The sequence below is a fragment of the Ambystoma mexicanum genome, chromosome 1q (genome assembly GCF_040938575.1).
Source record: "Ambystoma mexicanum isolate Mex_15411 chromosome 1q, UKY_AmexF1_1, whole genome shotgun sequence".
Lineage (NCBI taxonomy): Eukaryota > Metazoa > Chordata > Amphibia > Caudata > Ambystomatidae > Ambystoma > Ambystoma mexicanum.
In genome coordinates this window covers 995,838,488-995,852,782 of record NC_090922.1, presented here as the reverse complement: position 1 = coordinate 995,852,782, position 14,295 = coordinate 995,838,488, and the positions used below count along the sequence as shown (strand labels likewise).

General features: G+C 42.0%; 1 protein-coding gene across 6 annotated transcripts in view; it reads left to right on the top strand.

The window, feature by feature from the left end:
* The window catches only part of NEXN (nexilin F-actin binding protein), a 308,884-nt gene that overhangs the window by 147,120 nt on the left and 147,469 nt on the right, over positions 1–14,295 (top strand). For 4 of the 6 annotated variants that reach the window (XM_069641657.1, XM_069641658.1, XM_069641656.1 and 1 more), the window contains exon 3: positions 6,230–6,421. The exons of the other annotated variants lie outside the window; for them this stretch is intronic. In XM_069641657.1, coding sequence (XP_069497758.1) covers positions 6,230–6,421 — 192 coding nt within the window. The remainder of the gene's footprint in view (positions 1–6,229; positions 6,422–14,295) is intronic. 6 annotated transcript variants of the gene reach the window in all.

Below are 14,295 nucleotides of genomic sequence, written 5' to 3'. Positions count from 1 at the left end.
ATCTGCATCTTGTAACCACTACCCTCATTTCAAAGCGCTCAGATACCCCTGTGTCAGGCGCGCTATATAAATAAAATAAACAAACAAACAAACTAGGGCGCAGAGTGAAGGTTTCAGGAGAACTCACCTCTCTCCACGGTCTGCTGCCCTCATTAGACAAATTCTAAATATAACTTAAAAAGAACTAAATGAAGGGGTTGGAGAGGACATCTTCAATCTGGGCAACCCCATGTAGTGTCCAGCACGTAGTGACAAACAATGTCCATCGCTGTGCACCTAGAATCTAACAGTGACATCTGTGTCGAAAAGCCAATCCGGTCAACAACATCCATTTTCCTTTTTCCCTTCTTACCAACCTACAATAGACATTTTGCGAAGTTGCACTTTTCGCATTGTTTCCATGTGCACCAGACAAGATATGGTTCTTGGATATCCTTACTTTCTCCCACATGAGGTTATCCAGCAGACTCCATTTGTTATCTCAAATGGAAGGGAAGATCCCACGTTCAGATCAAACACTGAAGAACTTGGCAGCGGGTCGCCTCAACTCTTAGAATACCAGCACATTTGTCCAATGAGGAATTGCATGAAAATTTAGAACAGGGCCAAGAAACCTTCGATTAGGATTTACGTTTGTCTGAAAAGGCAAGCGTCATTGTTTGGTTTGTCTCCAGGGAGTCGCATGCTTAACTTTGAGGCGGTTGTACCCTAGCTCCTAACCTGCAGCCAGTGGTGAGAATAAAACTACACTTAGGAATACATGCCTTCTTTTAAGTCAATATTCTTTCAATGTGCATTAAACTAAAGACTGTTTGCGAGAGTGCTACATATGATAGAGTTCTCCTCTTGTGCCAGAAACACTTCTTCAGGAATTCTGCGCTGGAAAGTGCAATCGTGGAATTGTAACGTGCATGAGAGGTTTTGAAGTGCCCTGGCTTCTAAAAAGACCCTAGTATACAGCTGTAGTTTTGCACGTGGGACGAAACTACTCACTCTGAATACATTTTTTAAATACCAACACTTCCTGAAAGCACCATGAAATGATTATTGTTTCTTGGCAAGTAATGACAAAGGTTTCTCTCGGTACATGTACCCTTACTCCCGGGACGTTACTGTTGAGACTAAGGACATGGACTCTTCCTTTGATACACATCATGCATTTGTGTGATATCGAGGTTTTGTTCTGGACAGATGTATTAGTCTGTTTTTTACTTCTGCTTGTTTTTCTCCTTTCCCCTGTGTTGGCTGTGCTTAGTGTCCCTGACATTGCTCTTATGGTGACTTTCAAATTGGAGCAAAACTTTGACAACATGACTACTGCTGTGAAGAAGTGCAGGGATGAAAAGTGGCTGAACCGCCTGCTCAGGCCCACAGTTCTCCTAAATCAGAGGTGATCTCAATCACAGAGGCGAGCACAACTCGGCAGGTGTACCTCTTTTGCCTCTTGTGGTATTGCAGGCCAAGGGCAGGCTATACTCCACAGGAGGGGTGTGAGCTGATTTAAGTGCAACACGGCCAACAATTGTATGGCGCTACCAAAATAAAGGTATCTTCAATCCAATCAAGATTTTAGAAAACTAGGAACTTTAATACAAACTATCAATGCACACAACTAATTAAAAACACTACCGACCCACCTCTTTAAAGGGAACACAGAGAATGCAGACTTTGGAAGAAAGGCGAACTCTGGGTGGAGAGAGGGGTACAGGCAATTGATTGAATTAGTAAATGTCTAAGTAAATGAATGTGTGAGAGGGCTTAAAAGTCACTTTGGTCCTTTAATGAGGACTGGAGGGACAGGGCCTCGCAAATACCTTTAGGGGGTCATCCCGAGTAGGGCGGTAAGGGTTAACGGTCACCGTTAACGAGGCCGGTGCCGTTAAACCCTTACCGCCCTATTCCGAGTTCCCTTTGAGGGTTGGTACTTAACGCCTGCTTTTTGCAGGAAATAAAAAACCAACCCGCAAAAGGACCTAGGAGCTAATTACGGCACCGTAATTTACAGTGCCGTAATTAGCGCCTTCCCCATTCCCATTGAGCCCTATGGGGCAAAAATGGGAATGGGGAAGGGCCCTTGGTGAATGGGGAATTACCGACCCCGCCAACCTTGGAATGGGGCGGTAATTCCGCCATTCACCATGGCGGTGTCGGAAAGATAACGGCGTCAACCAAGGCGCTAATAGCGCCTTGGTTAACGCCAGGGTCGGAATGAGGCCCTTAGTGTCTTGTCTGTAGTTCACAGCAGCATTGAGCCAGACTTCTAAGAGCTTCCTGAGACAGTGATTCAGTGTTGGGTTGATGTGCTGGCCAAATGGGTCCTGCAGGTGGTGCGGTCCAAGCAGCAGCAGCACGTGGCATGAAGAAGCTTGTCACAGGCAGGCATAGTACAGGTAGCTCACAAGCGGATCAAGGCGGGAACTAGGGCCTGGAGCTCTTCCTGACTTTTAGGTTGCTGGTGGACCATATCCAGGGTCTACAGGGAAAAGCCTGTTTTCTGTGCAATTCCCAACCAGGAAGGTTTGTAAAGGACCCTTGCAGGGGTTATGCCACATCCAGTGTCAAGGTGCTGGTTCTCTGCCTCATTTGCAGTAGTCCTTGTCCAAGTCCTTGTCCACACAGTCATTGTATCCCCATTGTGTCCTTGGAATGAGTAGCAAAAAGAGATTCCCTATGCCTTGGAGCCTGATATTTTCACCTCTATGGGAGAGGAGTTTGGATTAGACGGTATTCCCAAATGAGTTCCAGAGAATCCATTTTCTTCTTCTGTGAGTCCAAAGCTGAATCAACTAAGAGAAGGGTTTGCTTCTCTTATAACTGCAACATGTTACAGGGGATTAGTCAAAAGCAAGCCTGTTATCAGAGGTCCAATCCAGGCTGCTGTAACAAGTGTCCTTTGACATCTGACATCATACCCAGAGCGCTTTGCAGGAAGCGGGGCGAAACATGAAGTTGAGTGAGTCCTAACAGACACCAAGATGGTGGAACCCCTTTCCTGGGTTCCCTCTCCACAGGGCTATTCTAACTTGTTAAGGTAAGCAGTCAGGCAAGTAAGCCAGGCAACACAGGTACAAAATAAGTATCTGTTTTCTTCTGTTACACGTATACTAGAGGCCCCAGCAGTTAAGTAATATTACAAGAAGGTAAGGGACATCCAGCTATACACCATCTCAATCCGCCAGCCTTTCTCCAACTGTCTATATCTGACAGAGACACACACAAACACCACAATGTTTGTGACAGAGTAGCTAAAAGCACATCACAACATAACTCCACTCCCCATGTCTGCTGACTTCAAAGGGAATCCAGTAATCAGCACCATAGTGTGACAGTGGTTTTGGCACATAGAGAATGCCTGCGAAGCACCAGGGAGGGTTCCTGGGCCCTGGGATTACAGTATTGGCTTCCTTCATGGGCAATCAAAAGACAAACGTCATGGGCATTGACCCACAGGGCTTTTGTAGTGACACCCAGGCCAGGCTGCCAATACACATCAACTCTGTCACACCTTAAGCACTGCTCACCAAGTTGATACTAATATGATATCCAAATGCTCTGGCTGTATAATTGTGTGACCCCAGTAGCCACCAAGCCATAATCAGGAATGGCAAATACTTACAGTTTAATGTGCCACCAGGCTCAATAGGGTACATAAGTATTATGTTTTGAAGCAAGAGATGCCAGCGATTAAAAAGCCCCCTCTACCTGTTGGAACATTTTGTTCCAGCAGGTAACAGGAACGCAGATGTGACCTTTGAACCTGCACTGCTGCCACTCCAGGGATAGTGCTGATGCTGTAAGGAATTGTCTCAGCAAAGACTGATGCCCCCAAGTCCCCCAAGCTACCTCGGTGAGAAGCTCCAGAGGCCTACATGCCAACAGAAGCTATGACATGTGCAGGCTTAAACTACGCTGCTGCAGGAAAGAATGAACCGGAAGGTAGGCTTTCTCTGTCTACCGTCCCCCAACTCCGGAACCTCCTCCGGGTCAACACAACACTCACCGCCTTGCTTCTACATATCTGGAGCTCAAGACTTGCTTCTTCAAGGAGAGTCTTCTCCTAAACACCTATGTCCACAACCCTCAGCTCTCCACCTAAATTGACCCTGGGCTTCCCCGCTGTTTTCCCCCCCGATGTTTGCAGATCTGTTGCTGCCAATTGGCCACCCCCTCGATCCCCAGTTGTTGGCTCCCGCTCCCTTATATTGGTCCCTCGTGATCTGCTACCCTTACCGTGTACTTCCTGCTATGACTTGTAAAGCGCTTTGTTGTGTCAAGAAGCTCGATTTGCACTCAATCAATACCCTAATGATAACACAATAACATGAGTGTACCTTCCTTTTGGCATTGAGCATTGTGAAAGGAGGGCCTGATTAATCAGACCCTACATTTCAGTAGCAGAATTACCTGTGTCATTTTATTAATACAAAATCAAACTATACCAGGCTGTTCCACCCACATATATGGCACTCCGTCATAGTAACATATCTCAAATTATTCTTCATCATGGATACTTTATGTAGATCAAATATGCCCACCCACCTATCTTGAAATTAGATGTTGGGTTTATGTTTGGGCTTCCAAAATAGGCCTTAAATTAGCTTTGAGCTGTATGTTTTACAGTGTTCCTGATATCATAGAAATCAAATATGAATTCAAAAACCCATACTCCTAGCATTCATTCGACGGCAATTGAAGCAAACTGCAGAACCAGTGTTATTGGTAGATAGCATTTAATTAGTTTTTCCTTGCTTGCCCAGACCTATGGAAAGTGGGCATTCCACCATTTCGAAAACACATCACTGAGACTGGCCAACTCCAGCTGCGCATCAATGATTCCCATACACCCTCTCTGAACCATCCATTAGAGCAAGACGGCGCTCTTTACCCTAGAGTCACGTGGCAACATGCATAATTCTTATTGGTGGTTGAAGTGAAGAGCCTAGAACACCATCCCTCTGGAATACAAAAATGTATGAATCCTCTCTGTGACATTCAGGACCGACTTTAAACTGCCCTCTGCTACTTCATAGAGGCTTCTCAGCGCCACCTTACAGTATATTGCTTTTATTGTACTATCAAAAGAGCATTTCTCTCCGCTACTCCCATTGCGTCAGACGACAAGAAGAAAAACGTGTGTTTTGCATAACTTGCAGTTGTTTGCTTATTTCGAGAGTTGATCGTGCTTATAGTGCAGACATGACACATACGTTTATCAAACCTTCGGCTTCCTGTATTTCGCCGACTCATGGCATAAGGGGCCTAATTCATAGAGGCGTTTTATAATGGCAAAACCCCATTGGAAAACCCTCTGGGAATTAGGCCAAAGATGCACTGCTTTGAACACATCCTCAAAATAGTTCTGGCGCTGAAGCTACAATCTGCAGTAGTGATTTATAGATGCCACCTTAAGGGTGAGCGGGGTGGGCGCAAGAGTTAGGGCGTTTGGCAGACAATCCCCATACAGGGGTCTTTCTTCATTTAAATGGCTCTATCTTCATTCAACAACAGTCTTTTTTTTCGACGAAACTTCTTTCTCGAAAAAACCCATCGGAAAAATGTTTTTTAAATGTTTGGGTCCCCCCCCCAACTTCCCCATCTCTACTAATTTTACACTATGTCCCCAGCCCCTTATACACCCTTGTCCACAACCCCTATATATTTCAATACATTTTTTCAGAACCAAAATCTGGCAAAATACCAGTCGAAAAAAACATTGTAGATGAATGAACGTGGTACCATTTAAAAGACAATCACAGCTTTGTGATTGTTGGATAGTTCTTTGTTAACAGGTGAGAAATCCCTTATTAACACACTGTGGGTACAAAAAAAAGAAACTTCATTTTTTAAATAAAGACTGTTTGCGGTCAAGTGTGTGCCAATCAAAACCCGCACAAATAAAACATGAACAACTTCATGTCATTATTTCCATGGCTGCGTATAGAAAATGTTGAGAAACAGTAATTACACTTTTTTAGTTTGGAAGAAAATAAAAGTGAGCTGTAGTGTGTGTCAGTGTATTTCAATGTTATTTCAGTTGCTGAAATAGGGAAAACATATATCTTCTCTTGTACTAACTAGTTGCTCAGACATCACCAGCAGTCCAATTCCTTTTCATTTATTTTCTTTCATTCCTTACTTTTAAAACCATCTGTTTTTGCACTTCTCAATCTGCTTCAACTTTTCTCCTCTTTATGTTTCTTTTCTCTCTCTTTTTCTTTATCTCACAAAGATTCTGCTTTCCTCATCTAAACCTATCCAAAAAACCTATGTGCCGAAACTTGGCAAGGGCGAGGTAAAGAATAAATTTGAAGTCATGCAGAAGGCCAGGGAAGACAGAAATCAAAGGCGATCCACCGAAGAAAAGCAACGGAGGAAAGACCAATACGTTCGAGAAAGAGAATGGAACAGGAGAAAACAGGAGGTCATTTTCACTTTCTGCTCTAACTTTCTAAATTCAATATTCCCATTCCTAGGCCATTATTCATTAAGTGAAAAAGATAAACCGTATCAGTCTCAAAACTTTTAAAACATAATCATGAAATCATAATTGGATATGTGAGCGATTTATTGACACAATTATCAATAATGATCTTCCCACACTGTCATGTGTTGTTAAGTTATTATACCCTTGCCCACAACCCCTGCATGCATTTACTTATTCTGGTTTTACACTTGCTCTTTTCATTAATGCAGCTTTAATGATAGGAAATGTAATATGCACATTGTGGCATGAAAGATGCAGGTTGGAGGCAGTATAAGGCTAAATGTGTGATGTTGATATATGGGAGGCAAACAAGAGAAGTACAAATGTAATTCTTTGTAGGTATATTCTGGACTAGAGGAGACCACAGTCTCCCCTTTTTTAGTCGAAAAGTCCAAAGCATACATTTTGTGACTTTTGGGCCCAGGAAATATGTTCCGGATTGGTCTAGGGGGGATTCAGATACAGGATTTGGATTTGCCATGGATTTTGAAATTAACTGACTATTAAATTGTAAGAAACTTTGTTTTTCAAACATCGAAACTTCACTGTATGAAACACGAGCATCCATGATTTAAGTTTGTCTCTCAGATTGGGGTCTGGGTAAAAATCCTATACATTTTCTTGTCACCTGCCACACTAACTACCAAAGCAAAACAGAACCCGGTTTACAAAAGATAATACCTCCACCATCAGAAGATACAGCCTCTGTGAAGGAAGTCACAAATGAATACTGTTGTTAAGTACCTTGGAGCGATACACTAAAATTGTTTTTGATGGCTTAAAAATACTAGTCCTTATTTTTCAGTCAATGTTTTCTCAGTTATTTTAATTACTATTTTCATAAACTGTGTCAATATTCTATTAAAGATTTAAAGCAAATGGGAATCATGAATTAATTTAACAAGATAGACTTTTATTCAGTGGAACACAGGATTTATAACATGGATGAGAGTAGGTAGATCTCTCAGTAGACCTATTCCTATATTTGCCTACAAGGCATGATGGTTTAAAATGTTTAGCACAAAAAGAAATTGTTGCATTTGGATTTGCCATAGAATATAATATTGCGTTGGATATACTTTACAGCTTTCTAATCGTTTCAGTTAGGGTACTAGAGTTTCCAAATTGTCCCTCGCAGCGGACTCTTGTTTGTTACCAGGTATACCCACACATAGATTAAAATTGCTCATCAAAAGGATTTTGAGTTGGAGAGATCGGAGGAAATATTGTTAAGCTAAGGCACTCCTTTAAGAATTTTTGCCTTGGAGGCTGGTGTTCAATAGTCTAATGATATGATAATGGACACTTTGAGCTTGAGGAAGCATTATCTAATTGGGTAATTAAAAGATTGAATGGTAGTTCAGTGACCTCTGAGAAACTTAACCTCTCATCTGTTCATCTACTAGCTTCTCCATCTTTATGTGTGATTTTATTACTGAGTGGTAGAAGCTAATTTATGATTGCTGTCAATTTTGAAGGACCCACATTTCTGTCAGCCCAAGAATGTGATACATTTCTTCCACCAGGATGTTATTAATTCCCAGAGAAGTGGGCATCCAGTAGGCCTATTTTCAGGGTAGGTGTGTATAAGGTCTTTTACATACTGGGGTATTCAGTTTGTGTTGTGTGGTTAGAAGGGTCTCCTTAATGAGATTGCTGGATGGTGTTCATGTCATTGCTACTGCCCCTCTAGTGGCCTCTATTCTTGCTAATCTGTTTGAGTCCACCTGCTTTTCCCCTATTTCTGTTTTCAAAACAACTGCAATTGTCCCTCTTCTAAAAAAAAGGGGCTGTCCCAAACATGCTGTCCAACTTTAGGCCAGGATTAACTCTTCCTTACTATGCCAAAGTGTTGGAGAGGGTTGTACTCAACCACCTTGCTAACTTTCTTGACACACATAACATGTGTGACCCTCTCCAAGCTGGATTCCTCTCCTCCCACTATACTTCAATAGAATATTCCTCCAGTCTTGTGTTGTAGATTCCTATGTGCTTAGGCTTATCTTAACTGTCTAACATTTCACTATATTATTTCCAAACCCAGAATTACCATAGCTTCTAGTCAAAAGGCATTCATGCACTTAAATTATTGAACCTGATCTTCAATCATTAAACAAGACTCTTCTCTTTTTGCAATTCAAGTTAATTTAATTCATCAGATTTTATAAACAGATAACAGTTTTCTAAGACATACATATCTTTTCATATTACTGTGGAGTTAACAATAATGCAAAGATGGTAGTTACTCAAACACCACTTTTCCTGTAGTTAAAACACTAATTTCCAATAATATTGAATCACATTCAGCTTCTATTACAGCCATTCATACATGTTTCATACACAACCCAAAATGTTGCATTCCTCATCCACTCTACTTCATACAATCAAACTGGAATTTCATCAGGGGAACACACATTTTTCACTTCCACATTATTTGAACACGTCTTCAGTAGATATATTGTTTTTACTTCTATGTTCTGCTCTTTCCTCTCCTCCCACTCCATCGCTCTTATTAATGTCTCTGACTTCACTGTTGCAGCTAAACATTCCAACCTAACCTCCATCCTTATCCTCCTTGACCTCTCTGCTGCTTTAGATACAGTCGATCATTCTGATCTCCTTAACACCCTCCCATGACTAGGGATTTGCGATCAAGCCTTAGCCTAGATAGAGTCCTACCTGACTCATCGTAATTTCTCTGTATCCTTGAACAACAGCACCTCCCTATTCACCCCTCTCATGGTAGGTGTTGCCCAAGGCTATGCCCTAGGTCCCTTCCTGTTCACACTTTACACTACTGCTCTTGGAGCACTCATCTCCTCCTTTTGGTTCTCATACCAACTCTTCATAGATGACACCCAAATATATTTCTCCTTTCCTAAACTCTCCCTGACCTATCTACCAAAATCTCCATCTGCCACTCTGCTGTTAAATGCTGGATGGTCTCACACGCAAAACCATAGGTGCTTTTCTTTCATGCCAAATCCTCTCTCTCCTCTCCACTTTTGCCTATCCAATTCTCACCTAACATTCTCCGCTATTCCTTGACAGTCAGAAACCTTAGCGTAATTTACAATTCTTCACACTCCTTCACCACCTTCATCTCTAAAACTGCACTGGCGTCCCGCCTCAACCTCCTAAATATCAGGATAATCATGCACCCCCCTTCCATTCAAAGCTGCCAAACATCTCGTAACCACTTTTGTCTTCTCTAAACTAGACTACTGTGTCAGTACCCTCTTTGGTCTTCCAAACTACTGATTCGTTCCTCACAACAAGATTTTTTACTTTGCAACTAGAACCCTCTTTGAACTTCCTTGCTTCACCCCTACTTCCTCTTATCGCCAACAGAGAGGTTGACTATCGATGAAAAACAGGCCCAAATTCAAATTCCTCTTTCGTGTCCATAAATCCATCCACGGCAAGGAACCACCATATCTATTATCTTCTATCAACCCCTGCCAACCCTCTTGCAACCTCTCCTCTGCCTCCTCAGTGACCCTCAGGGCAACCCACCCTCCCTGTGCGTCCTCTCCATTTTGCTCCTTCGTCCTTCTTGCTCCATTTACGTGGAACTACCTTCCCCCCAGAAATGCAATCCATGGTCCAAATCGATGCTTTCAAAAGCAAATCAAAAACACACTTCCTTGCCTCTGAACTCTCCTCTTGACTCACCACTCCTGCCCCACTGCACCCCCTTTCCTTGCCCTACCTAATCCTTCCCTCTCTCCTCCCTGTCTCTGTAACACTTGTAGCTGCTGACCTCATCCCTTCCCAAACCTGCTGGTCAATCTACACACTCTCTAAATGTTGACTGCTTGTCCTAAGTATGTCCACCAACATCCTCAATATCTTTCTAACTAACCCTTAGACTAACCCATTCATTATGTCAGTCGAAATCTTCCCATTGTGAGAAGCTCATTGCCTCCTGTTCAACAGCGATATCTCCTCTGTACGCTCTTTTGTGATCAAAAGAGCATTTGTTTCTCAGTATGTATGTAAATAAATAAAAATAAAAATGTAAATCAATGTATTAAGGTTTTAGTTTTGGTATCAGGCACATTGAGCCGAGATAACAAAGAAGATCAGAGGTGTTTTGATCCACAGATTCTTTGATTGATATTCTGGCATGTGGTATTGTGCTCCCTGATATTGTTGTGATGGATGATTCCTGTTTTTTTTTTTTAAAAAATGAATTGTTCACCAAAAGGGGATGGTGCTTATGTTGGGGTGTGAACTGTGAAACTCGTGTTACTTGCCTTGTGGACCCGAGATAAACTAGCCTGACATGTGCAGGATCTTGCTAGGGAGCAACAGAACACTGTACATGTCATAGAGCAAAACATTAGTAGTGAGAATTTAACATGTCCTCAAGTAAACATTAGTAATAATCATCACAGCACAATAATTGGATTGGGGGTCTCCAGATCTTTCCTAAATTGAAACAGACTTGGAGCAGTCAGGATTGCGGCTGGGATGGAGTTCCAGAGGACTGGAGCGTAGAATGAGCAGGACTGTTTCCTAGTTTTCTTCTTGCAAGCCAGTCTAGTGCCCAGTCTGGTGATGGTTTTACTGCGGGATAACTGTGTGCCATCTGATATGTTTAGTGTTGTTGTCATTTAGGACTGTATGGTTGTCTTGCAGGTGTGGCAAACAGTTTTGAACCAAATCCTAGACGGGATGGTGAGTCAGTGAAATTCGTGCAAAGTGGGGGTCATATGGTCATATTTGCTAGAGCAGATGACGAGGCGAGCTCCAGTATGGTGGGACAATTTAAGGGGGTCCAGGTAAGCAGCCAGAAGCCCTATAAGGAGGTCATTACCCCATCGATATGTGAAATCACAAAGCCTGTACTACCACCCAGACGTCCGGAGTCTGGAGTAAACTTTGCTCTTGCACATTACAGAGATCTGATATCAAGCTGTGACAGCCTTTTTTTCTGCTATCCACAATGAAGCATAGGGATTTTGCTGAGTGTGTGAGGTGAGGATTGTACCTGTCCAAGCACATTTTGTCCAGCCACCTTTGAGTTGATCCCTGGGTGGCCCAGGAATAAAAATTTGATCTTGGTGGGGTTAACATTTTAAGAAGGCACTTGTCATCTACGTTTGAATGGTTGAAAGGCATGAGCAAAAGCAAGCACACATCTGTAAGCCCTTCCTTGACCTTTGGGTGCAACTGTGTATCATCTATGTACTGTTGTATTGCAATGTTGGGGTCATCAAGGAGTGAGCAAAACAATTCCATATAGAGGTTAAAAATGACCAGTAGGGGAATGGAATCCTGAGAGGCTCCAAAGGTGGCTGGGTGGCAATACGTCCGGAGGGAGTTAAGCTGGACAGCGTGGTGTCTAGAAAAATCCAAAATAACATCTTTCCGCCTTCACACATGCTACGTGTGTCTAGTTGCAGGTAAGGCCAAAACTATGTCATTGAATATATTTAGACAAAGTAATAAAGATTCACATATTTTAATCAGTGTATACAAAACGTACAAATATTATAAAAAATCACATAAAAAACATTGTGAAATTAACCTTATGGGACTAGCATCAATGGGCCCCTAATTAGGCTGACAAACAGTCTCGTTATCACAAAGTGATTGTGTGGTTAGTAGGGACGTGAGGTAAACATTTCCATCAGTTCATGCGTCCTCATATTATTGTATAGTTGTCCTTGACTACGTCGACACTTAAACAATGTGTTTCTAGGTCCCAGTAAACTAAGACAGTCTGTAGCCAACTTGATCTGCTTTACGACATCCACTGGACCCGTCTTCAGGACACTGTGTAGTGACACAGGTTATTTAAGAAACTTCACTTTCAACAATCTAAAAAACCAAACCGAAATCGTGTTGGTAACACCTTAAAAACCTTTTAACGTTTTGTATCTCTTTTTTGGCAAGTGCAACTTTCAACACTAACCTTCTTGTTTCTTTAATAGCATCTGAGGCTCATCTACGATAGAGTTGATCGTATTTCTTATTTCAGCGGGTGTTTAAATCCTCAACATCATGTAGCTATAGAGTGAAACATAAACACTCACGTCTACTGTTTCTCCAAATGGCATTTCACATATTTGCACATGGATACAATTCTTCGCTTTGCACTCGTGAAGAAGCATTCAAATATTTAAATAATCACAACGTGAACGATTTGTGGTCAATGTTATGGGCATATGAGTACTAAAGTAATGCTCATGGACTCAAACCACAATATTCCCTTATTACGTTAAGATTATTGTATTTGCTTGATAATTATTTTACCAAGCTTGATTATCAGTTAGCAACAGGGACATATCTAATATATGCCGGTGGGTGAATGTAGAGATTAAATGTCTACAAGTAGACAATTACCTGTACACCGAGCTGGCCAGTTTTGGAGCTGTCCTATTTGTTGTTGTAGGGGCTAGACGTGTGTGGTCAGGTTTTACCACTATATGAATGTCGCCCAATCTATGAGAACGTAACAAACAAAAAGAGCATAGTCGGGCTGATTCTATGATGAAAACCATTTGAACGCTGTCATTTTAAATGCACAGGCTTAATTTTAAATTGCAGAGCCCTTATTTGCTTGATGCAAACCGTCCGTGTTGTTTGCGTTCTGTGCATCCACTGGTCAGATGTAATCCCGCGGCTGCCTGGTCTAGTACTCATTATATTGGAGCACTAGACCGGGAGGTTAGTTTCAAGATGGCGGACGCGAGCCGCCATCTTGGATGGAAAAATTGTAGCATACAACTCATATGGATGCATATGTGTTGCCACGCGTAATTCCAAAGAAAGTTAAATTAACTGCATCTTCCTTTAGATGTTGTTTTTATTTTTGTTATGCCTGGATAGAGCCACACCTGCCGCTGAATCCATGAGTTAGATATGACATATTGCTGCAATTGGTGTTTCTCAACAGTGTTGGTGTTATAACATGGTACAATAATGACATCCTTTTGATGTGAGAAAACAACACACAGATCCTGCTAGACTGAAAGGTTGAAGTCTAAATGTGCCCCACCATCTTGAGTGCGTGGTGTCTGCCAGATAGCTAGGATCTCTGGTAGATGGCGAATCTGGTGAATTGATGAGACAGTGTTTGGCTGTTACTATCTAAGCGATTTAGTTTTGATGGTCTGCATTTGAAGTAATGAATGTCTGTGTTGAGCTTGAAATGTGTGATACATGTTTTTCATAATAGATTTCAACAACTCACAAGGTTGTATCATTGTCTTGAATGATGATGGCACCTGTTTTGTACAGGCTAATAGTCATGTGTCTTGTAAACAGGGATTTTCCTAGGACCATCAATCTCATTATACTTGGTATACCTTGTCCTGGCCATAAAGGATGGATTAGAGGATCACTCTTCAAGGTCTGTGCTTTGTGTGATCAGGAGATTGGATTTTCATTTCCCTGCTCTGGCGTTGAGAGAGTCTTCAGCAAAGAGGGGTTCTGGATTAGTTGAATTAGTCAGAGTTTTGAATGTTCTTCTTTTTTGTGAGATGATATGTTGGGTGTGAAAATTAAAATGATCTAATGACAGTTGGCACCAACAGTTTCAGAGTATGTATGGTTAGCAAGTTGCGTTGTGGAGTTGTTGCGGGTTTGGGGGCTGAGTGATTTTTGTCTGTGTTGAAGTAGCCTTTCCTCAAATCCGTATCATAGCTGGATGTTTCTAATTTGGTTGTAAGTGGACTTTCTTTAGAAGACAGAGATTGCAATGCCCTCAAGCAAATCAGAATGCCATGCCTGAAAGGAAACCCAATAGAGCACATCGACCAATGAGGTTGGCAGCCAATGTGAATGCTGACTAGCAACAG